The 26,320-nt window shown below is 35.8% G+C and overlaps 1 protein-coding gene across 2 annotated transcripts; it reads left to right on the top strand.

Annotated features, from left to right (window-relative positions):
* POLI (DNA polymerase iota) lies at positions 1-26,320 on the top strand. 2 transcript variants are annotated; one of them, XM_010375359.2, is made up of 10 exons: positions 1-168; positions 2,208-2,333; positions 4,817-4,981; positions 9,335-9,487; positions 12,268-12,504; positions 14,426-14,604; positions 15,557-15,648; positions 18,910-19,040; positions 23,436-23,641; positions 25,241-26,320. In XM_010375359.2, exons 1-10 carry the CDS (start codon positions 60-62, stop codon positions 26,057-26,059), a joined length of 2,217 nt encoding a protein of 738 aa, XP_010373661.1. In that variant the 5' UTR covers positions 1-59; the 3' UTR covers positions 26,060-26,320. The 2 variants fall into 2 exon arrangements, with proteins under 2 accessions (XP_010373661.1, XP_030782033.1); XM_030926173.1 differs by lacking the exon at positions 4,817-4,981 and having other exon boundaries at positions 60-168.

Raw genomic sequence — 26,320 nt, 5'->3', positions numbered from 1 at the left:
GTTTCCCTGGAGACCAGACGGAAGCGGCCGGAAGTAGCGCTGCGGTTGGCGGCGGCGGGATGGAGAAGCTGGGGGTGGAGCCGGAGGAGGAAGGCGGCGGCGACGAGGGCGACACCGAGGCCTGGGCCATGGAACTGGCGGACGTGGGGGCGGCAGCCAGCTCGCAGGGTGCGCCGCAGCCAGAGGAGCCAGCGGCCTCCTTGGGTGTAAATAAGAAGGGTGGGGCTGGCGGACGTTCCGGGCGGCGGCCACTGGGGCGCGACAGTCCCCGCCCCGCTCTGCCCGTCTAAGAGAGGGCTGCCTCCTCCTGCCTCGTGTTACGCGGCGGGTACCTCCAGAGGAATGGCTTCACCCAGTAGGAGTAGGGTGGGGCGTGTCCACACTACAAATGCGTGTCGAGGGTGCATCTGCATCGTCCTCTGTGAGGGACCAGGTGGGGCGGGAATCCCTCAGCCAGCCAGACAACTGCAGAGGCTTCTGGGCCTTTTAAGTTTGGAGAAGTTGAGGACCTTGTCGCTCATTTGGCAGAAGGTGGGACCCGATTCTCAGTCCTGGCAGGAAGGGATGGCTTAGAACCTAGGCGGAGTCAGGTCTGCTGTGGTCACGTCTCTCGTGACCCACTTCCCGCTCTGGTCTTTACCTTGTACCGCCCACCTCAGGGCCTGGATGCAAAGGCACCGGTTCTCATTTCCTGTTGGTTTTCTTTCATTCATTAATTTAGAGACAAGGTCTCCTAGCAGCCTCAAACCCCTGGGCTCAAGTGATCCTCTGCCTCAGCCTCTCCCTCCCGAGTAGCTGGGACAACAGGCACGTGCCACCACACCTGGCTAATTTTCAGATTTTTTTTTAGATCAGGTGTAGCTGTGTTGTCCAGGCTGGTTTCAAACTCCAGCCACAAGCGATCCTTCCACCTCAGCTTCGAAAATGTTGGGATTACAGGAGTTAACCATCCTGCCTGGCCTTTTAAGTTTTGGAACAGCTTTAGGTTTACCTGAAAGTTGCGGAGCTAGATCCCCCTAGTGTTGACATAAACTCAGTACATTTGTCAAAACTAGGAAATTAACATTGGTATAATACTGTTAACCGAACTACACGCTTTATTCAGATTTTACCAGTTTTTCTGCTAATGTTCATTTTCTGTTCCAGGATCCCAACAAGAATATTGTATTGTATTTTGCCTGTCTTGTTTTTAGCCAGTGTTGAGAGAAGGAGTCGCCTCTGTCATTCCCTCCCCTGCTCATGACCTAACAACTTTTTAAAATCAAAGAACTATTCAGTCTTTCAATTTAGTGAATATTTATTGATGGTCTGTTATGTCCTAGACACTGTTTTAGGCACTGGCGATTTAGCATTAAACCAGGTAATCCTGCTGTCATGGGAGCTGAAAATAGCCCACACTGGTACCCACTGGTTGTCTTTTGCTATTTTGTATTTCAGTTTTTGTTGTTGTCGTTTTAAATGTAAGGGCATGCTGCTTAGAATAATTTTCAAGTTGTGTGAAAACCAATGTCATTTCAAATTTTCTGCCCCTTCTGGTTTACCCTAAAAGCTACTATAAACTTCCAGGTGATAGTATCAGCTCTTGCATCATCCATTATTTATCACATTTTTTCCCCTCAAACTTTTTACTCTCCTGAGAAAAATGCAGTGCACAAAGAAACAGTAATTGGCCGGGCGCGGTGGCTCAAGCTTGTAATCCCAGCACTTTGGCAGGCCGAGACGGGCGGATCACGAGGTCAGGAGATGGAGACCATCCTGGCTAACATGGTGAAACCCCGTCTCTACTAAAAAATAAAAAAAATAAAAAAAATAAAAAAAATAAAAAAAATAAAAAAAACTAGCCGGGTGAGGTGGCAGGCGCCTGTAGTCCCAGCTACTCGGGAGGCTGAGGCAGGAGAATGGCGTAAACCCAGGAGGCGGAGCTTGCAGTGAGCTAACGTCCGGCCACTGTACTCCAGCCTGGGCGACAGAGCGAGATTCCGTCTCAAAAAAAAAAAAAAAAAAAGAAACTAATTAAGAGGACTGAAAACCCTACTCTAAGTAGAGTTTCGTGTCTTTGTAATTTGGATGCTTTCACACATAATCCAGGAAAAAACTAACATCGCTCTGCATTCTTCCTTCACAGGTACCATGTTTTAAGGAACTGTGAGTTGCTCAGAGATAATAAGCATCCTGAATTTCTTTTTATTTCTTTGCATATTGTGCAGGAGTTCGTGATCAAGTGTTGCCCACACGAAATTCTTCATCCAGAGTCATAGTACATGTGGATCTGGATTGCTTTTATGCACAAGTAGAAATGATCTCAAATCCAGAGCTAAAAGACAAACCTTTAGGTAATTGTACATTTATAATATTTTTATTGCATAGTGATTAGATTAGCAACTCATGCTCATTATATACTGATTTATTAACCTTATTAAGAAAGATTTTGGAAGCAGTTCTTACAGTGCTTTATAGCTGGTCATTTTTGCTTCACTACCAAGTGTAAATTTTACAAGCCTCATTTAATAAGTGGTGAATCTGAGAATAGTGTAGTTGGCAGAACAAATGAAGAGAAAGCAGAATAAATTTTACTTTTCTCTGCTGGTTAGTAGCTTAGTTTGCTGGGCAGATTTCTTTTTCTCAGTATTTGAAATTTTACAGGCTTTCCTCTCAAAAAACAACCTCTTATTACATTTTGGTGGAAGTGTTCATCTGTCCTCCCCTTTCTGAAATTAACTCTTAAATTGTGTAACGTCTAACAAACTAGTTGGATTTTGAACATAAACCTAAATTTTACTAAGACAGCAAACTTTCCATAAAAACATAAGCAGCTTTTTAAATAAAAGCCAAAATAAATTTTATATTGGATATTGTTGATATGCTGGCTTGTTTTATCATTTTTATTATTCATATTTTAAATTGAGAAAGATAAAGAGATTTTCATGCATGCAGGAAAGATTCTTCCTTTAGTATAAGCATAAAGAAGAGTTTTGCTTCACTTGCTGCTACCCTTTTGTGCCCACTTTGGCTTAATAAATCCCAATCCAGCCTAGCTGCTTTACTGAAGATCAAAGGGGTGACTAGTTTTTGCTATGCCAAGGTGAGTCTAGGATCTTAAAACTTTCCTAAAGGGTGCCAAGAAGTTAGAATCATGGGACTTAAGTTTTTTCTCCTGAAGACATTTCTAAGTAGTAGCACTGTGATATAAGATGTTCTGTGGATAATGCTTAATAAAAAAAAGTGTAATTAAGTACGAATGAATGATTATTTGGAAGTGAGGGATGTGAATGCTCCACGTTTTTTGGGGAAAACTACAGTAGTCTTTCATTTTTTTTTGTTGTTGTTGTTGAGATGGGTTCTCTCTCCAGCCCAAGCTGGAATGCAGTGGTGCGATCTTGGCTCACTGCAACCTTTGCCTCTGGGTCTCAGGTGATTGTCCTGTCTCAGTCTTCCAAGTAGCTGGGACTAGAGGTGTGCACCACCACACTCGGTTAATTTTTTCGTGTTTTTAGTCGAGACGGTGTTTCACCATGTTGCCCTGGGTGGTCTCGTACTCCTGAACTCAGGCAATCCACCTGCCTTGGCCTCCCAAAGTGCTGGGACTACAGGCGAGAGTCACCGTTCCCGACCAGTAGTCTTTCATTTATACTCAACAAATACATGACAAACTCAGGCTGGTGACATGCAGTGATGAGGCCATATAATGTAATGCTGTATTTAAAAACTCCTTTTTTAGTTAAGAAATCTACCAATCTGATTTTTTTAAATAGTTCACTGAGGAGTCTAAAATTACTTCTACCTTTGGTTCCATAATTATATTTTGGGCATTACCTGATATATGAAAAAAACTTTATATAAAAATAACATTTCTTTGCCTTGTTTATGACATCAAAATTTTAGAAACAATGTCTAATAGAGAAATGGACATAACCTTTTTTTCTACATGTTTGTATTTTACATATTTTAGGTGAACATTACTCTTACAGTGGTAAGCAAGTAGTAAACTTGTATAAAAAGAGAAGAGCAAATAATTTGTAGCACTCTTGAGTCACCAATAAACTAGAACTTTTTATGCAGTCTGTAAATAAATGATCATAATTTAATCATTTTTGATAGAACAGTTTAATAATAGGTAACTATTAGATCCCTAAAAATTGCTGTAGCCCAGCACTTGTTTTATATATTTTATGTACATATTATATTTTATATTGCTTTATATTAGCAAATTACTCAGAAGAGAAATTGAGTTTTTCTAGCAGCAACCAGGATTTAGTTGTACTCAATTATTTTCATCTGGTTTTTTTTTTTTTGGTAGAACATGCCCTATTATATGGCAATATAAATTAATCTGCTTTTATATTGTCTGGGAAAAAAATTCTAGAGAGATTTGGTTTGTATCTTATCACTGAAGATTCCATAGAATATATCGATTTAGGTTCATTTTTACTAAATTTGAGAAATGTAATACACAGATTGCCTTTTGTATATGAATAATTGATCTGTCGTCTAACTTGTAATTCTGTGTTATTCAGTGTTTTGTTATTTAATAATAACTTTCCTTCTTCAAGGAGACAAAACAACCAGAGATTAAAAGTGGGGTATGGAAAAATAATACATTGGTATATTATAATTCATAATTAGGAGATAGCTTGAAAACCTAATGTTTCTGCATTATAGAAATTTGATTTATGGAGGCTGTGTTTTTTGCGACAGGGCTTTTGCTTCTTATCAAAACTGATTGTCTTACAACTTAGACGAATGTAATATGGAATTAATAATGTCTTTAAATGTTTCTTCAATTGTGCTTGGGTTTCTCCTAAAATATTTTTTATAGGGGTTCAACAGAAATATTTGGTGGTTACTTGCAACTATGAAGCTAGGAAACTTGGAGTTAAGAAACTTATGAATGTCAGAGATGCAAAAGAAAAGTGTCCACAGCTGGTATTAGTTAATGGAGAAGACCTGACCCGCTACAGAGAAATGTCTTATAAGGTTACAGGTACAAATGATAAGCAATGTACTTTTAGCATTAATTTTTATGTAGGATGCCTGTTCATTACATGAATTTTTTAATAAATGTAAAAATAACATAAGGTGCTTTTTCCTAATAACTTCTTATTTTGGGTCTTGTCAACTTTAAAAATTATGTAAAAGGATAACTGTATGCTGTGAATAGTATTTTTAAGAAGATGTATAGTTGGAAGTAATTTTAACTCTGTTTTGATTGATGTTTATATAATAGGGAAAAATGGAAAACAAAGTTTAAAAATGAGAAAATGGGAAACTATACTGTAAAAGATGCCAGGTCTTTAAAATTTTAAGTTTAAATGAATTATGAAGAAATAATGTTGTTTTCTAATGCATTCATGATAATTGAAAGAGGCTTCTGTAACTTTTGATCAGCATAATTAAAAATTGATTTATGAAATATTAATAAAAATATTGGCTATATTAATATTTTCTTAGGTTTTTTATATATACTAAATATTACAATGTAGCTAAACTTTCCCATGCTAAGGTTTGGATTTAAATCTTAGTGTTATAGTAAATTACAGGAAAAATGAAAATGAGTGTGCACTGGCACATTGCAAATATAGTAGATTGGTGCAAAAGTAATTATGGCTTTCACAATTACTTTTAATTGCAAAAACCTCAATTAATATATAGTGTAAAAATGTATAATGATCAGCTTTGCAATTATTTGTCTTTTTTACTTTTTTTTGTTTTTCTTTTATCATAGCAATTTTCAGATGACTGGATTAAATGTCTATAATATACAGAGAGCTCTTAGAAATTAACAGGAAAAAGAAACCTAATAAAAAAGGACAAAGAATATGAATAGGCAGTTGACAAGAAGAACCTAACCCAGTGTCTAACAATTATAAGGAAAAAATGCTCAAATTCATTAGTGGCCAAGGAAATTTGAATTAGTAAGATATTTTATATCCATCATACTTGCCCAAAATTAAAAGGAATGTGAGAAAAAGTATCAGGAACACTTACTGAGTTTAAAGACAAATGTTCTTCCATCCAGTGAGATCATTGCTGGGAGTTTATCAAATAGAAATAAAATCATGAGACTGGGCATTGTGACTCATACCTGTAATCCCAGCACTTTTGGATGCTGAGGTAGGAGGATTGCTTCAGCCCAGGAGCTCGAGGCTGCAGTGAGCCATGATTGTGTCACTGCATTCCAGCCTGCGTGCGCCTGACAGAGTGAGACTCTTGTCTCTAAAAAAAAGGAGAACCACAAGTACATAAAGACATATGTACAACAATGTTTATCGTAGCATGGTTAATGATTGTCAAATATATGGAAGGAAAAATATCCATCAAGAGGAATAGCCAAATAAACTAAGACATCTGTATGATAGATATTATATAGCCATTAAAAAGAATGCATTGGTGCAATACTATTTGACTGATGGAGATAGGCCTTGTTGAGTGAATAAAAGGCAAGGTACAAAATTATGTATCATGTTTTTCCAAAAGTGTAAAATGATGGCCTAAATGCCTCCTCTCATATATATGTGTATGTCTACATATGAACAAGAAGAGAAACATTAGAGGGTATATTACAGGTTTTTAACATTGATTAACTTGTGGTGGGAAAGGCGTAGTGCTGAAATGGGAGGAAAGAAGAAGGGATAGTGAAGCAGAAAAGACAAGATTATACTCCTGGATATCACTTCTTTTATTATGCAAAATTGTGTCTAAATATTAAAACTTTAGTTTTTAGAAATTTCCCTGTGGAGAAAAAATAAAAACTTGAGTTTTAGTGTACACAGAAGTGATTATATAATACATACAATTCTGTAGCTTGCCTTTGAGCTTAATGATCTTCCATGTCATTCACAGAGATCTTCCTCACTCTCTTTAATGCCTGCACAGTATTTCATTGTATTTAGTCCATGTTTATTTAACCAGTTCTTCAGTGATACGAAGACAGTATGTCCAACTTTATGCCTGTTGTTGCTACATAATTAGTAATTGCACCTTCTTTCACTAAAAAAAAGTCTTGTTTTGGATGGTAAGTTATATGGTTTCCCTGCATAGTGATGGATTATTAGGCTGTTACCAGATTTTTGCTCTTAAGACATTTTCGTATAGAAATGCTGGCATACTTTTAAGGGGATTTCCATAAGGTAAGTTCCTAGAAGTGAATTGTTGGATCAAACATGATTTGCATTTAAATGTTTGGATATGTTACATATGAGATTGCTGCAACATATTGCTAGTATATACGAGAGTGTTAGATTTAAAAATCTTTGCCTGATAGTCGAAGAAGAGTAAATCATTGTTTCAACTTGCAGTTTTCCATGAGTAAGGTTGAGCATTTTTTCATATATTTTTGATCATTTATGTATCTTTTCTGTTAACCTATTCACTTGCACCTGTTTTTTATTTGGGTTGTTCATCTTTTTCTAAGTACTTGGTACTTTTTGTGTCATTTTTTTTTTGAAAAATTTTTTTTTAAAAAAGTTATTTTCAGTTTTTCTCACAGTATTTTTCTGAGTTGAAGTAGGAACATAGCCAATGTAGGCCCTTACTGTATTTATCTCTGACCTGTTTATAATATATAACCTTATTATTTATTTCATATTTTTATGCTACTGCATATATACCTTTCTTCAAGGTAGTTTTTTTCCTCTAATTACAGACTCCTCTTTTGGGCCCTATATGTGTAATACATGTATCTTTCTTATGGAGTTGATACCAAGAAAGAGGTTACAATGGAGGCTGGGCATGGTGGCTTATGCCTGTAATCCCAACACTTTGAGAGACTGTGGTGGGGGGATCATGTGAGGCCAGCATGGGCAGCATAACATAGCAAGACCCTGCCTCTACAAAAGTAAAAAAAAAAAAAAAAAGTTAGCTGGGTGGTTAGCATGTGCCTGTAGTCCCAGAGGCTGAGGTAGGAGGATTGCTTGGGCCCAGGAAGTAAAGGCTGTAGTGAGCTGTGGTGTGCTACTCCACTCCAGCCTGGGCAACAGAGTGAGACCCTGTCTCATTAAAACTACAGCAACAACAAAAACCTTCAGGAATGGAATAATTAGGGATTTGTCCTGTGACCTAAAATCAGTCAGTATTTAGTGATCCACCAGCTTTGTGCATGATTCTGTATTTAACTTGTTTTTCTATTTAGTACTTAAAAATTTATCCTTTATTTTTCTTATGTAGCATTCTTTTGATACTCTTTTGTTTTCTACATGTTACTTTGCATATCAGGTGTATACTTTAGAAAATAACTTGCAGAAATTGATGAAGGAAATGCAAAACAATGATTTTCTATGATTAGACATATTGTCAGTCTGTCCTGAAAGGAGGTAATAGTTTTCTTTAGGTAATTGTTTTCTCAGGAGTGATTTTTGGTGTTTACCATGTCACATTGTTATCTTTATTGGTTTCCCCTTACATTGTCAATGTTGACATCAACAAAACAAAAAAGCACTTTTGGTATTTGTGAAAAAACGTGATCTATGTGGAATGACATAGTCCTTTTATTTCTGAGCTTGAGATTATATGACCTTAAGAATCTATGCATTTTTGTATACTAAGAGACTTGCATTTGTTTTCTCTTATCCAGCTGGTGTCAGTAGAACGTGATTCAGAGGGAAGTGAAAAACTTTCTCAATGATTTTTAAGTTGTTAGTCTCAATGTTAATATATGAAAATTGATAGTTTTTTTGAATTTAATTTGAATTTTGGTTCAGCTCAGTCTAGTAAACATTTGACTTAAGGACTAGATAATTGTGCTAGATGCTGGGCATTTGAATACCTGTAAGTTGTGGTTCATCTCTGCCTCTCTGTCCTAAGGAATATGCTTGGGCTAATAAAAATACCGTGTTATAGTATATTTTGAAAGTTGACTGACTTTCTGTTTTCTTCAGTAATAACTGGAAATTTTTAATGTTATTTTGTTTTGCCTCTTTTAAACTCTTGGGGAAAATATAGCTAAAATATACCATTACTTGTTTTTAACTTTCCTGAGCAGCCTATAGTTTATTCTTTGACACCCTTCTTCAAGGTCACCAATTTACTGTAAGCATTGATATTTAATGTACTACACATACAAAAAGTATAGGTGTAGAAGATTGAGCTAAATATATTGCCATGAATAACTGCCCCAGGAATGCCATTTTTAGACTTTTTGGAAAATATTGCCTCTACTCAAGATGTGGTACAGAAAAAAAAGTCAGTTAACTGAGGGCTTTATTAAAGATATTATGGAACTATGGATGTATATAAAACCTTTAACAATAAATTTGATACATTTTTAAGCACTATATAGTTAAATTTATCCTAGTTATAACTTCATTTACATCTGTGCTCCAATATTATTTCAATTTAGAATTACTGGAAGAATTTAGTCCAGTTGTTGAGAGACTTGGATTTGATGAAAATTTTGTGGATCTAACAGAAATGGTTGAGAAGAGACTACAGCAGCTGCAAAGTGACGAACTTTCTGCGGTGACTGTGTCGGGTCATGTGTACAATAATCAGTGTGAGTGGGTTCTTATTGATTCTACCTACTAACTAAAAGTACATACATTTCTTAATGTTCAGTGAATTTGCTGTGTGATTTTGAAAGATTCATGACTTTTGTTGGAGGTATAGTTATACTTAGTCAGTACTCTGTCTAGAACAGCTAAAATTAGGTATTGCTATTCCATAATAAGTATTAAGATTTTGATGACATGTAGCTCAGTGCTCTGTGCACTTTTCATTTGCACAGACCTTTGTTCCTGTTCATCTGCACAGAGCATTCATCTGCGCAGAGTTTTCGTCTGACACAGTGCATCTGTTCCCGTTTTAGAAAGCTATACCCAGCTGGGCACAGTGGAGCGCCCCTGTAGTCCCAGCTGTTTGGGAGATTGAGCTGAGAGGATTGCTTGAACCCAGGAGTTTGAGTCCAGCCTGGGCAGCAGAGCAAGATCCCATCTCTTAAAGAAACAAAAAGCCATACCTCTTTAGGTCATTCTTAAGTTGCAAGAGTTGGCTTCTTAATATGCTTTTTGGAATAATTTTGGATTATTCTAAGACAGTCTCTAAGCAGAATTTTCAGGTAGGCTAGATTTGCCTTTGATGTGTCTTTTACATGTTCCTTCGATTCCCCTGAGACCCTCATGTTGCTCTCTGACTTCCCAAGTTAGCACTTTTGGAATGTTGTCCAGGCTTATCTGCCATGTGCCAGAATCTTCTCTAAGCTCCTATTTAATCCGTTTATTTATAAATAATCTTTGTCAAAGTTAGTAAGAAAGCAGAATTGCTTCGTGTATTAAGATATGAATGACTGATAGTGTTTCCAGGGATATTTACATTTGAAAATAAGCTGTAGTAAGCACCAGTGAATATCTAATTAGGCTTTCAGACATCTTATGACTGCTGGTGACTCCCTTATCATACCACATACAAGACAAGTTACTCTGCTGTTGTGTAAGACTTGTCTGACCCTTTTGCTCTTAAGCCTCCCCATGCATTTCCTCTTATCCTCTTTTTTGAGAACTAGACATCAGTCTACAGAATAGTTCTCCACAGAAGAAAAGTGGTAAAACTACAGTTTCTATAATACATGGAGCTTTTCATGTATCTTTTGTACTTGTGCTCATTTGTAACTTACAAGGGCTAAGTAGCAAGAGTATTTCAGATATATTTCTATATAATTTTTAAAGCAAACTTGGATTTTATTGGTTAGAGTAAATTATAGAGAGCTAGGTTTTATATCCCAAAAAGGAAATGTGGAATTATTGATTAATTCTTCATCTTTCACACAGATTTTGATTTTATTAACATTTTTTTCAAACCTACAGGAAAGTTGACAGAATAATACAACAAATACCCATTATGTCCTTTTTTTTTTTTTTTTTTTTTTGAGACAGAGTCTCACTCCGTCGCCCAGGCCAGAGTGCAGTGGTACAATCTTGGCTCACTGCGACCTCCACCTCCTGGGTTCAAGCGGTTCTCCTGCCTCAGCCTCCCAACTAGCTGGGACTACAGGCACGTGCCACCACACCGGCTAATTTTTTAATTTGTAGTAGAGATGGGGTTTCACCATGTTGGCCAGGCTGGTCTTGAACTCCTAACCTCAGGTGATCTGCTTGCCTTGGCCTCCCAAACAAAGTGCCAGGATTACAGGCGTGAGCCACTGCGCCAAGCTCATTATGTCCTTTCTTATAGATAAACTAGTTATTTTGCCACATTTGCTTTCTCTTGTCCTCTCTATGGATCGCTTGGTTGGTTGATGAGCTATTTGGAAGCAAATGGCAGACATCTTGACATTTCATCTCTAAATACTTTTAGTGTGAATCTCTTTGAGGTTAGGATGGTTTCATGTAATTCCAACACTGTTTAACACCTAAAGCAAATTTATTTTTATATAATTTTCTTATAGTTTTTATAAAAGAGCTCTAAAACTATGTATAGGTCAGAGATTGTTTTCAGCAGCATATATAGTTAGTGCATGGTTAAGATTTAGATCTTTAAAGCATAATGTTAGCTTTCTTGTTGTATAATAGTACTTTTGTGCTTACTTACAGGTAAATATGAGTAAAAGTTTTGTTAATGTCAGTAGGAATGTTTTTATGAGATCAGTTTTCATGATGTGTTAATTATTAAGCACTCCCAGTATACAGTCACTATCACAGGCCGTTGGAATTTGCTTATTGAATTTGTTTACAGTATTCCTATGAAGCATGAAAGAGATTAGTCAAGTGGATAACAGGGTGGCAGTGGTCTCTTAGTCCATTTAGTGTTGCTTTAACAGAATACCTGAGACTCAGTAATTTACAAAGAAAAAAAGGTTCATTTGGTTCATGATTCTTGTGACTGGAAAAGTCAAGATTAGACCTCTGCATCTGGTGAGGGTCTCAGGCTGTTTCCCCTCATGGTGGAAGGCAAAGGGGAGCCAGTGTGTACAGAGATCACATGGTGAGAGAGGAAGCAAGGGCTGGGGGAGGTGCCAGGCTCTTTTAACAACCAGCTGTCTCTGGAGCTAATACAGTGAGAAACTTACTCATCCCTGAGGGAGGGCATTAATCTGTTCATGAGGGATCCACCCCTGTGATTCCAACACCTCTCATTTGACCCCACCTCCAACATTAGGGATAAAATTACAACATGAGGTTTGGAGGGGACAAACATCGCAACCATACCAGGTGGTCGTGGTGGTGGTGGTGGTGGTGGTTGGATATAGACTAAGCCCTCTACCTTTTAAAAATTATTTTGTAAAAAAGAAACTTAAAGTTTTTTTCTTGTGACTTTGAATGACATTTGTTGTTTTTAAAGCTATAAACCTGCATGACATCTTGCACATCAGACTACTTATTGGATCTCAGATTGCAGCAGAGATGCGGGAAGCCATGTATAATCACTTGGGGCTCACTGGCTGTGCTGGAGTGGCTTCTAATAAACTGTTGGCAAAATTAGTTTCTGGTGTCTTTAAACCAAATCAACAAACAGTCTTATTACCGGAAAGTTGTCAACGTCTTATTCATAGTTTGAATCACATAAAGGAAATACCTGGTAAGACAAATATCTTTGAAAAGTACATATATGTCTTATTATATTTCTTTAATTTTAAAATTATAGATACAGTGTAATTAATTCTTAGGTAGAGGTGTATGTGAGTGTGTGCATGTATGTGTATACTTGGTTCCTGGAAAAAACTAACAAAAACCATAATGTTTTCTGAAGCAAATTTGGATTAAGAAATATGTGAAAGTACTTTTCTTATTTTATCTACTTTGGATGGTTAGAATATGGTCATAAAAGTTATAGCCTAGAAATACATGGTCTTTATTTCCAGTCCCTGGGTCATACTCTTATACTGTACATTGCCTCTAGAGAGGGGAGTTTGTCTTTTACTAAGTCTCTTTTGGGATTATATATAAAATATTAAGGCTACAATGGACTTTCCAAAACATCTAGGCCAAGTTCCTCAGTTTAAAGATGAGGAAACTGATTTCCATGAGGAGTTTGGTGACCTATTTAGGTCATGGTGCAAGTTTGTTTCTTTGCAGATCAAATACCCAAGTTTTTATAGACCATTGATAATGGATATGTTGAACTACATTTCTGTGGTATTGCTGGGGAATAAGATGTTATAAAAGAGTTCTGTGGAAGTGAATTTCTAATACCTCTGAAACTTAGATGTCAAACTTCACATTTTTAACTGATACTTGTGTGATTCCAAAATGTATTATACACTGCCTTGCCTTCCTTAGTATAGTATAACTATAATTTGAAATTTTGTGGATGACTTTGGTTCTGCCTTCTGAAGAACAATGTCAGGTTGTAATAAATTGAGGACTGTATACTGGTGCAAGACATTATTACTTGGCTTTACTTTTGAGTTCTTGTATCTTTTTTTTTTTTTTTTGGCTTTCTGCTTTCTCACTTATTGCCAAATTGCCAACCTTCTTTTATTTTTGTGTGAAAAATCTGTCACTCTCATAATTCCCCCTACACAGCCGTCTCCTCCAACTTAGGCTTTCCTGTGCAAGAAAACCAGATAACTGTGGATTATTTTTAAATGAAAAGAATAAGGAGACACTAAATGGCCTGAGTGTTTTCTCTTGTGGATAAAGTATGACTGAATTTTAGTGCAAGAACTTTGTGACAGTTTTGCTAGCAAGAGTTTTTGTTTGTTTGCTTTCTGGCTCATAGCTGTATTCTGGATGGTAAATGTTAGATATGACTTATGGATAAATGTGTGGTGGTGCATATAGGAACCAGTTAGTTTACCTAATATGTACACTTAATTCATTTTAATTGCTCTAGTGGCAGCCTTTTTGTACATTAATAATAATCATGATTTCTGAATATTTCTGGAATTTTACATAACAGGTAGTAAAATTTTTATTTTAGTAAGACAGCATTTATTGACTGTCTCTGTATTCATTTTATTTTACTGCATTTTGTGAGGACTTCAAAGAGATGCATATAATTCAGGAGCCCTGAGTGGAAGAACAGCAACCTAGTTTGCAATGGAGTTTGATCTTTGCAAAATACAGTAGTCCCCCATTATCTGCAGTTTCACTTTTCACAATTTCTGTTACCTGCAGTCAACTGTGGTTTGAAAATACTAAGGTATTTTGAGAGAGAGAGGCAGAGACCACATTCACATAACTTGTATATAGTATATTGTTGTAGTTCTATTTTATTATTATTGTTAACCTCTTACTGTGCCTAATTTATAAATTAAACTTTATCATAGGTATATATGTAATGGAAAAAACAGTACTGTATATATATAGGGTTTGATACTGTCCATGGTTTCAGGTATCCACTGAAGGTCTTAGAATGTATCCCCTGTGGATAAGGGGGGACTACTGTGTAAATTATAGAATTTAAAGATATGATTGATATATTTATAATATTTTAATTGGCTTTGTTTTAAGGAGAAAAGCTATTTTTAACTTTGTATGCACTTCTTTTTATTTAGGTATTGGCTATAAAACTGCCAAATGTCTTGAAGCACTGGGTATCAATAGTGTGCATGATCTCCAAACCTTTTCATCCAAAATTTTAGAAAAAGAATTAGGAATTTCACTTGCTCAGCGTATCCAGAAGCTAAGTTTTGGAGAGGATAACTCCCCTGTGATACCCTCAGGACCACCTCAGGTACATGATGATATTTATTTTAATTAAGTACTGGTTATCACATTATTTGAGATAAAGATTTCTAGTTACAGTACCTTGTTCTTACTATTCTAGTTTGCTTAGTATGTGATCTCTTTCCTATTAGAAGGCTGATTTATTATTAATAGATTAGATTAATAAGTATTCTTAAATTGAATCTTAAGCATTGATATTTTGATATCTTAAGTTAGCTACTATGATTGAAGACAGTGCAACTTAATAGCCTATAATGCATATATGAGGCAAAATATTTTAATCTTTTAAAAATCTTGTTTTCAGAGTAGTCCAGTGATTTAGCAAATGGGAAAGGTATAATCACCCAGTTAACATTGACTGATTTTTTTGCTATGGGTCAAGCACTTTACTGAGTGCTTGAAATACATTAGTCCATTTAATCTTCACAACGAAGCATCAAGGTGGGTAGTACTGTTGTTTGTCCATTCTTTCTTACCTTTCTTCTTTCCTTCCTTCCTTCCATTCTCTCTCTCTCAAGATGAGGATATTGTACTTTAGAAAGGTTAAATAACTTGAGGACCATATACTGGTGCAAGGATATAGTCCAAGGATATAAGTCTAAGTTTGTCCAAGGATAAACTTAGATTCAAGTCCTAGGTGATTAAGAAGTCTTGCCATAATCATACAATAAAGCTTGGAGTTGGTACTAGAGCTTTAGAGTTTTCTTAACTTTGAATTATTTTTTATTAACTGTTTTATATTAACTGTTAATTTAGTAATATTTGATACTAACTTTCTAGTGAGTACAGTAGCTTGCAGATAAAAAACAGTTAATATAAAAGTGAACTAAATGGCTGAAACTAAGGACAAGAGGTAAGTTAGTAAAGAATGTATTGAATATTTATTTGACTATACACTGATAATAATTAGATATAATTCTTAGAGTTTGCACTAATCCTTATTTATGCTTCTTTGATAGTCATTTAGTGAAGAAGATTCATTTAAAAAATGTTCATCCGAAGTTGAAGCTAAAAATAAGATTGAAGAACTACTTGCTAGTCTTTTAAACAGGTGATTTTCAATCCATTTTGCCAAGTCATCCTATGTATTAATTCTGTATATGGTATATAGAAAGGATATTTGATGTTCCATCTTGGAACTGACAGATTATCTGGAGACTAAACAATGTAAAAATAATTTATCAAGTGATTTCTCTGCATTATAAACTATTGTAAAGATGGTAATAGGGGCTCTTACCTAAATTTAATTCATTGGTCTTAATTCTAGTAACAGTGTGGTTGTCCTATGGATCTAAAGTTGCAGATGGTTACCTAAAGGGGTTTTATGGATATTTCTAACATTCTTAGACTTATTCTAGTCTTCAGGTGAGAAGAAGTTGTTTTAATTTTTCCCTGTGGCAATTGCAAAGCCTTTGCCTTCAACCTAATAGTTACTTGAATTTTATTAAGTTAGTACCATGCTAAATACAAATACATGCGAAATACAAAACGTGTGAAATTAACCATTTATCTCTGCTAATAGTTACTTGCATTTCATTAAGAAGGAAAAAATGCAAAGAGGAATAATACTGTCATAATTCTAAAACTCCTGATACAGGAACAGCTATATAAATTTGTGATTGTTGTGGATAGGAAATTATTAAAGTAACAGTGAAGGAAGAAGCAGAAGAACCCTTGTATCTCTTTTGCCTCAGACTGTAAAATAAAATGGAGTTGAAGGAAAGAATGGCTAGCTAGGGCTATGTGTGAGCAGGGTGAGTGACTGCAGGTATGTGCAGGGTTTCTGATCTGTATGTGAAGAGTATCACCTGGGGTTTTAAATATATGAGTAGCACAAGATAAACTGAAAAGGAAATTTAATTTTGTGGTGCTCCTTGTCATTATACATATATTTCTCAATATTCCATATTCCACAGACAAGTATTATCTGTTTTCTTCCCATTCTTTGTTTCTGCTTTTCTTGTTAGAAATTTCTCAAATTGTGGTTTCAGGGCTCTAACAGTTTAGAGTAGGTGGCTTCTCTAATGATTCTAGGAGGACTAACTGTATTTAGAGAAAATGGTTTTTGGATGATTCTAAGTCTGAGAAAACTGATGAAGTGAAATTTCCTCCAACTTTGCTGTTGCATGCAACGTGGCGCTCAAATGTCTTGAGCAGAGCCATGCAGCTCATTGTTGGCTGCATGCAGCTGGGGCTGGCTGTATGACTGGGCTCCAGTGATATGACTCAGGCTGGGCCTGCGCATATGCTAGTGAAACTGGGTCATTTGCTTCAGCTAAATAGAAGACTACTCTGAAATGCCTAACATTTGGAGACAGTTCTTCACATAGAAAAACCACAAGAAGTATAAGTTTTACAGGTTCTCTTATTTGAAGAGTCAACCCAGAAGTGAGACCAGGTGCTCTAAACCTGTGAAATACAAAACCTGTGAAATTAACCGTTTATCTGTATCTCTGTTTGCCAGCTCCTTTTCTCCCACACCACAGGCCCTTATTTCAGTGACTGAATTATAACACCATCTAAGTGACTTGCAAAAAAAAAAAAAAAAATTACAGGAGTGTGTGTGTATATTTGTGTATAATTACTTTTGTTTTCTCTAGAGTATGTTATGATTAATACTATAGGTATGTAAGAAATGTAAAAACCATATTATTTTTAATCCATCCTCTAGGCACTAGTTTAATATTGCTTATGATTCAGCCTTTTTCTAATGTGTCTTAATTAGCATATCATACTCTTTGAATTGCATAATTAATAGAACACGTTTAACTGGAAGATATTTAAACTAGTAGCCATTTAAGGTATTTTATTATTCTAGTTAAGCAGCCATCGAGAAGTTTTGTCACAAAGCAATAAGAGATAGAAAAACATTATTTAATACAGAACTATTTTATTTTTTATTTTTTTGCGATAGGGTCTTGCTCTGTCACCCAGGCTGGAATGCAGTAGTGCAGTTACAGCTCACTGCAGCCTCAGCCTCCTGGGCTCAAGCAGTCCTCCCACCTCAGCCTCCAGAGTAGCTGGGAAAGCACCTGCCATAAAGCCTAGCTAATTTTTAAATTTTTGTAGATGAGGTCTCGCTATGTTGCCCAGGCTGGTCTTGAACTCCTGGGCTCAAGTGATCCTCCCACCTGAACTTCCCAAAGTGTTGAGATTACAGGTATGAACCACCGTGCCTGGCCCAAAACTGTTTTTTTCAGATCAGAATGTTCAAGTTGAGTGTGTTTAACAATATGCAATATTTGCATTTTATGTCTGAGATTTGGTTTTATATGCATTGCCATGTGTATAAAAGGGGAAATGTTATACTTTAATGACATTTTTTCTGGTAATTAGGTTTTGTACTTCTTAAGTGAATTTGTCATATAATTAAAACCTTTGTTTCAACACCAAAACCAAGACAATTGGATGAAATTCTTTTTAAAAATGCATGTACACATATTGTATATTAATTATATACTAAATATAGTATATGATCTTTGAAGATATTGCTCTAATAAGCTATCATATAATGATAATAGTGATTACTCTTTAACAAAAGTAATCTCATTTTGTAAAAAAAAAAAATCTTTTTTTTGGTAATCTCATAAGAAAAAAGTTTGAAAAAACTTATTTTGTTATTTTTCACTTACTTGCTTTTGTTAGTGAATGATTCAGTTTCTTAAATTTCCTGCTGATTTTAATTTGCTGCCTTTTGGCTAGGTGTGGTGACTTACCTCTGTAATCCCAGCATTTTGGGAGGCTGAGGTGGGGGATCACCTGAGGTCAGGAGTTCGAGAGCAGCCTGGCCAACATGACAAAACCACCTGTCTACTAAAAATACAAAAATTAGCCAGGCGTGGTTACACGTTCCTGTAGTCCCAGCTACTCAGGAGGTTGAGGCAAGAAAACCGCTTGAACCTGGGAAGTGGAGGTTGCAGTGAGCTGAGATTGTGCCACCACACTCCAGCCTGGGCAACAGAGCGAGACTCCATCTTGAAAAAAAAAATTTGTTGCTTTTAGTTTTGTTTTGGATTTGTGTTATAAAACAGCTTGTTATGATTATATCTTATATCTCTTCTATTTCTGACAGCACTCAATTCTGAGTGAGGCCTGAGAGCTTGACATCTAAACATTCAGAGTTTTAGTGCATAGACTTTGCGATGATTATTTGGATACTCAGGGACCTTTATTGCTTACTATTTTGTTATCTACTATATGTATAATTGTTATATTTAACAAAATCTGGCACCTTTAGATAAATGAGGTGTTACATAATTTACAAAGGTAATACTTTTCTAATTCCTTATTTCCACTTTCTCTTTATTTTTAGAGTATGCCAAGATGGAAGGAAGCCTCATACAGTAAGATTAATAATCCGTCGGTATTCCTCTGAGAAGCACTATGGTCGTGAGAGTCGTCAGTGCCCTATTCCATCACATGTAATTCAGAAGTTAGGGACAGGTATGAACTGGTTTTCCAACAGTTTCATTAGCAGGTTGAACTCTTAAATAAGCCAACTTTGAACTAGAAATATGCTCCAAAAATGGAGGGTCTTCACAGGGAATTAGCAAGCAATTAAATGCTTTTATTCTATCAGGAATTTTCACCAGAAAACTTTGTTGTTTATTTATTTATTTATTTATTTTTTGAGACAAGGTCTTGCTCTGCACCAAGGCTGAAGTGCAGTGGTGCTGTGATAGCTCACTGCAGCCTTCGTCTCCCAGGCTCAAACAATTCTTCTACCCCAGCCTCCCGGGTAGCTGGGACAGTAGGTGCAGGCTACCAGGCCTGGCTAACTTTTTTGACATTTAGGATAGACAAGGTCTCAAACTCCTGAGCTCAAGCAATCCTTCTGCCTCAGCCTCCCACAGTGCTGGGATTATGGGCATGAACCACTGCACCTGGCCTGGTTTTTAAATAGATAAGTAAAGAGTCATTTAAGAATGTTTTCCAAGTTCAAAGAGAACAAAACTGTGATAACTGATAGCATGAGTCTTTATGGGCATTTAGATTGTTTCCATTTTGAAGAACATTTAAGTGCAAGTCATTGAATGGGCATATGCGTATGTTTTCCTTTATCTTGGGTAGATTTTAAGGAGTGGAATTGCTGGATCATATGGTAACATGAACTGTTTAAGAAACTGCCAACTTTTTCCAGAGTTCATGTAATAATTTACATTTTCATCAACAATATATGAAGGTTCCAGTTTTTCATATTTCCGCCAATATTTGTATTGTCAGTCTCTTCGATTATAGTTGTTCTAGCGGTATATAGTAGTGTGGTTTTTCTTTTATGGATAGTGTTTTTGGTGTTATATGTAAAAATTCTTTGCCTAACTCAGAGGTCACAGATATTCTGTTTTCTGTTAGAAGTTTTATAGTTTTTAAGCTTTATGTTTATGTCCATTTTGAGTTAATTTTTTATGTGTGGTATATGGTAAGGGTCTTAATTCTTTGCTTTGCATGTGGGTATCCAGTTGTTCCTACATCATTTGTCGAAGATTATTCTTCACCCACTGAATTACCATGGCATCTTTGTCAAAAATTAATTGACCATAAATATAAGAGTTTATTTCCTGACTTTCTTGTTTCATTGGTCTATATGTTTATCCTTACACAGATTCCACCCTATGATGGTCTCTGCTGCTCTGTTTATTTTTCTGCAATCTTTTTTTTCTGTTCTTTCTTACAAAGTAGATAATCTGTATTGAGCTGCCTTTAAGGTCTCTGATTCATCTGTCATCTCATAACTGCCGTTGCCCCTGTAGTGATTTGTTGGTTTTGGTTACTGTACTTTTTAACTCTAGAATTTCTGTTTGTCTTTTGTTTTTATGTTTGGTTTTGTTTCTTTATCAAGATTCTCCTTTTTTTGTACTCATTATATTTTACTTTAATTCTTTAAACATGGTTGTCTTTAATTCTTTGGACATATCTATAATAATGAATTTGAAGTCTTTGCTAAGTCCACCTCAAAGTCAATTTATGTTAACTGCTTTTTCCCCCAAATATGTATCACACTTTCCTGTTTCTTTGCATGTTTTGAACTATTTTATTGAAAACTAGACCTCATAGTTAATGTATTATAGCAACTGTAGATTTAAAATTTTTTCTTGTAGATTTTTTTCTTTTTTCTTTCTTGTACTTTTTTTTAGGTAACTTGTCTGAATGTAATCTGCAGAATCTACCTCCCCTGGATTCTGTAGCCACTGATTTCTCTGCTCAGTGTTCTTTCTTTTTTTTTTATTCAAATTTTTATTTTAATATTGGCTTCTGGGAAGTTGCCCATATCTGTATAGTTTCATGGTTACCCAATGTTTGGCAAAGGTTCTGCTCAAACACTACAGTCTGGAAGCTATCTCCCTCTGCCAGTGGATAAGTGTATGGGTTGGAGAGGACTTAAAATATTTAGGCCATTTTCCCATACTGCCCAAAGTAATTTATAGATTCAGTGCTATCCCCATCAAGCTACCACTGACTTTCTTCACAGAATTGGAAAAAAAATACTTTAAATTTCATATGGAACCAAAAAAGAGCCCACATAGCCAACACAATCCTAAGCAAAAAGAACAAAGCTGGAGGCATCACTCTACCTGACTTCAAATTATACTGCAAGGCTACAGTAACCAAAACAGCATGGTACTGGTACCCAAACAGATGTATAGACCAATGGAACAGAACAGAGGCCTCAGAAATTACCACACATCTACAACTATCTGATGATCTTTGACAAACCTGACAAAAACAAGAAATGGGGAAAGGATTCCCTATTTAATAAATGGTGCTGGGAAAATTGGCTAGCCATAAGTAGAAAGCTGAAACTGGATCCTTTCCTTACTCCTTATACAAAACTTAATTCAAGGTGGATTAGAGACTTAAATGTTAGACCTAATACCATAAGAACCCTAGAAGAAAACCTAGGTAATACCATTCAGGACATAGGCATGGGCAAGGACTTCATGTCTAAAACACCAAAAGCAACGGCTACAAAAACCAAAATTGACAAATGGAATCTAATTAAACTAAAGAGCTTCTGCACAGCAAAAGAAACTACCATCAGAGTGAACAGGAAACCTACAGAATGGGAGAAAATTTTTGCAATCTACTCATCTGACAAAGGGCTAATATCCAGAACCTACAAATAACTCAAACATATTTACAAGAAAAAAACAAACAACCCCATCAAAAAGTGGGCAAAGGATATGAACAGACATTTCTCAAAAGAAGACATTCATACAGCCAACAGACACATGAAAAAATGCTCATCATCACTGGTCATCAGAGAAATGCAAATCAAAACCACAATGAGATACCACCTCATGCCAGTTAGAATGCCGATCATTAAAAAGTCAGGAAATAACAGATGCTGGAGAAATAGGAATGCTTTTACACTGTCGGTGGGAGTGTAAATTAGTTCAACCATTGTGGAGGACAGTGTGGTGATTCCTCAAGGATCTAGAACTAGAAATTCCATTTGACCCAGCCATCCCATTACTGGGTATATACCCAAAGGATTATAAATCATGCTGCTATAAAGACACATGCACATATATGTTTATTGCGGCACTATTCACAATAGCAGAGGCTTGGAACCAACCCAAATGTCCATCAGTAATAGACTGGATAAAGAAAATGTGGCACATACACACTATGGAATACTATGCAGCCATAAAAAAGGATGAGTTCATGTTCTTTGCAGGGACATGGATGAAGCTGGAAACCATCATTCTCAGCAAACTATCACAAGGATAGAAAACCAAACACCGCATGTTCTCACTCATAAGTGGTAGTTGAACAATGAGGACACATGGACACAGGGAGGGGAACATCACACTCCGGGGCCTATTGGGGGGGTGGGGAGCTGAGGGAGGGATAGCATTAGGAGAAATACCTAATGTAAATGATGAGTTGATAGGTGCAGCAAACCAACAGGGCACATGTATACCTATGTAACAAACCTGCACATTGTGCACATGTACCCCAGAACTTCAAGTATAAAAGAAAAAAAAATTAGGCCATTTTCAAGTTTTTCTTGAATTTTAATTTCTGCTAGGCCCTCTTTATCTCCCCGTGATGTGCATGTAGCCCTTTCAATGAGTGTATGGAGAGCTTAGGCCCTCTATGGCCTTCCGTTTATTTGCATGTAGCCTCCTAGTCAGCTAGGGTTGTGAGGGGAGCCTATGTAGTCCCTCTTTGGTTCTCTCATTTCCAAATCTCCTGGTGACATTTCTGGCTGGTCCACTGATCTGTCATTCACCCCAACCACAACTAAAGCCTCAGACTAGCAGAGCTGTGGGATCTTCCCATTCATTTCCTATCAAGTTTGCTCATTTTACTGGCAACGTTGCTAAGTGTGGGCTTTTGCCCTCTGCCTCACATCAGGTCTGTCTCCTCTAGAAGTGAAACTGCTGACTTTTGCAGCCTTCACCCTGTACCAACTGAGGTATGTAAACGGGCATTCGAACGGTCCCAGACAATGAAGTCCCAGACAAAGTCTCCTACTTTGTTAGCTAACATATAGCAGCTGTTCATAAATCAGTACTTCTTACTTTGTTTGCCTTTGGTTCATTTCCAGATTTCCACCAAAATGATTGTTTTTGACAATATTCAGTTTTATAGTAGCTTTTTGAGAGCGGGTTTTCTGACCATATCACTGTACTATAACCAGAAATCCCAGATTTCAAATCTTTTGAAAATTTTTAACCATTTAGTATTAATGTTGAAATGTCTTAATTTGTTATATAATGTCAAGATGCCCAGTGATACTTATTTAGGATTTTAATTTCTTAATCTCAGCAATATAAAATATATTATGCTCAATATTAATTATGTTTATTATCTTCTTAACATTTTGTTTAGGAAATTATGATGTGATGACCCCAATGGTTGATATACTAATGAAACTTTTTCGAAATATGGTGAATGTGAAGATGCCATTTCACCTTACCCTTCTAAGTGTGTGCTTCTGCAACCTTAAAGCAGTAAATACTGCTAAGAGAGGGCTTATTGATTATTATTTAACGCCATCATTATCAACAACTTCATGCTCTGGCAAGCACAGTTTTGTAAGTACACTCTTTTTTGTTCAGTTTTCTAAGTATACCCTTACGGGATTTGTGTGGTTAAATTACAAATCTAAGTGCTTGTCTTTTTGATAGAGTTTAGAGATTCTTTTGGGTGATATTGTTTAGGTAATTAACTTGTTTATAATACCTATCTTATGGTTGCTGGCCTTAAATATACTGTGATCTAAGAAGAAAACATAAGCATCACTGGATAAAAGAGAGAACCATTATGGAGGTTCTCTGTTTTGGAATTGTTAACACATTTTATAGTAGTCTATAAAAATATGATGGATTAGCTCATAAGTATTAAAATATTTTCAGGTATTAGAAGTCACATCTTTTTGTCTTTTAGCTGACACATGAGTTACCAGTACCTTTCCCACGATTCTTTTGTTAAAGTATTTACATTTTCTTGGTTTTGAAATAGTAGTGAATTTTGATAGCGATATTGATAGAATTGACTACTGATTTTATAGTTGTAAAGTTAACAGTGTGGCAATAGAAAGGCAGAGGCCAGTCACATTTTTCAGACGACTAAAACAAAACCCCTTTACTAATAGATCACTATTTAGTAAATGTGGGTTACCTTAAAAATAATTATTTTTTACTAAATTGTTCATGCCTATAATTAACTCAATTTAAAATACTTTTTTGTTTGTTTAGTCAGTATAATTTTAGTAACCTTTTCATTTTCATTTAAGTTTAAAGTGAGAACAGTATAGTGTATGGAAATAGTGAATTAATGGTCTCTTCAAATTACTTTTTTCTGTGACCCTTTTTATTCCGTCTGTTTGAAAAAGTGTTTTCTGTTTACATTTTATTCGGTGAAATTGGAATTAAAAGTGCTCACTTATAGTGGCATTAGAGAAGTAAATATAAGTGAAAGTACCTTGTATATATTTGTCACACAGTAGGTATTCAATAAATATAAGGGCCTGAATCTTTTCTACTCCTTTTACTTTTTTGGAGTTCATATTGTGTTGATGTTTACTGAGTTATATTTGACTATGTTTATATTTTTATGCTGCTTAAAACTAGAGGAGACATTTAAATGAAAAACTATAGGAAAATTACACAAGTTAGAGTTGAAAGTGTCTTTAAATTTTTATATAAATATAAACTAGTACTATATCTTGATGATGTTGGGTTTTTGTTACAGGCTTTTTTATCTTTTTGTTAAAAGTTACCCTTTAGAATAGTAATTTTTGGAAAACTAGCCATTGATGCTGTATGTGTATGTTTTTCTGAAAAATACCCTTAGGTGAACTTGCGTTCTCTAGGCCACCATTCTTGTATTTATAGAATTGAAAGTTTGGTTGCATGATTGTTACACTCTTCCCAGGTCTCCAAATGCATGTTTACCTCTGTCTCAGTGCTATCTAGGAAGGAAACCTCTTCCTGGAATAGTGGGTAAAGATTCACACAATAATGTGACTAATTGTGGTAGTAGATCTCTAGTTATTTGGAACAGATCACAAAGAGTTAAATTTGCTGAGTAGGTTAGAAACATGTCAGATAATAGCTACAGGCACATAGCAGCAGCAGGGATATTTAAAACGTATCAGATATCTAAATTAGTCTGTTATTCTTGTGTTCTAGAAAATGAAAGACACTCATATGGAAGATTTTCCCAAAGACAAAGAAACAAACTGGGATTTCCTACCAAGTGGAAGAATGGAAAGTACAAGAACTAGGGAGTCTCCACTAGATACCACAAAGTTTTCTAAAGGAAAAGATATTAATGAATTCCCACTCTGTTCACTTCCTGAAGGTGTTGATCAAGAAGTCTTTAAGCAGCTTCCAATAGATATTCAAGAAGAAATCCTTTCTGGAAAATCTAGGGAAAAATTTCAAGGGAAAGGAAGTGTGAGTTGTCCATTACATGCTTCTAGAGGAGTATTATCTTTCTTTTCTAAAAAACAAATGCAAGATATTCCCATAAATCCTAGAGATCATTTATCCAGTCTCAAACAGGTATCCTCTGTATCTCCTTGTGAACCGGGAACATCAGGCTTAAATAGCGGTAGTTCCTCTTATATGTCTAGCCAAAAGGATTATTCATATTATTTAGATAATAGATTAAAAGATGAACGAATGAGTCAAGGACCTAAAGAACCTCAAGGATTCCACTTTACAAATTCAAACCCTGCTGTGTCTGCTTTTCATTCATTTCCAAATTTGCAGAGTGAGCAACTTTTCTCCAAAAACCACACTACACATAGCCATAAGCAAACAGTAGCAACAGACTCTCATGAAGGACTTATAGAAAATAGAGAGCCAGATTCTGTTGATGAGAAAATTACTTTCCCTTCTGACATTGATCCTCAAGTTTTCTATGAACTACCAGAAGTAGTACAAAAGGAACTGCTGGCAGAGTGGAAGAGAACAGGATCAGATTTCCACATTGGACATAAATAAGCATATTCAGCAAAAACGTCTGAAAATCTAGGGAATACCATTATTTTCAAATTAGTGGTTTATTAAGCTCTTCTATATTAAACACTAATAGATATTCAATAATGGAGTAAACTGTTCGAGATAAAGCAAGAATAGTTGCAGGAAGTAAATTCTGGCACAAAGCATAAAAATATAACAGAAGAAATAATGTAAAATACTATCTTTTATGTCTAAAGCCGTTTTATATTGCTTTTCAATAAAAAGAATATCATGATCAACATA

Source organism: Rhinopithecus roxellana, chromosome 21 (genome assembly GCF_007565055.1).
Source record: "Rhinopithecus roxellana isolate Shanxi Qingling chromosome 21, ASM756505v1, whole genome shotgun sequence".
In the NCBI taxonomy this organism is placed as follows: domain Eukaryota; kingdom Metazoa; phylum Chordata; class Mammalia; order Primates; family Cercopithecidae; genus Rhinopithecus; species Rhinopithecus roxellana.
Note: the sequence above shows the minus strand (reverse complement) of the source record. Positions and strands in the feature narration are given on the sequence as shown.

Coding starts and splice junctions, on each gene's coding strand:
- POLI (XM_010375359.2), top strand. CDS start 60: ATGGAGAAGCTGGGGGTGGAGCCGGAGGAGGAAGGCGGCGGCGACGAG. Junction 2,334..4,816: donor GCTAAAAGACAAACCTTTAG/GTAATTGTACAT, acceptor TATTTTTTATAG/GGGTTCAACAGAAATATTTG. Junction 23,642..25,240: donor GCTCTGGCAAGCACAGTTTT/GTAAGTACACTC, acceptor CTTGTGTTCTAG/AAAATGAAAGACACTCATAT.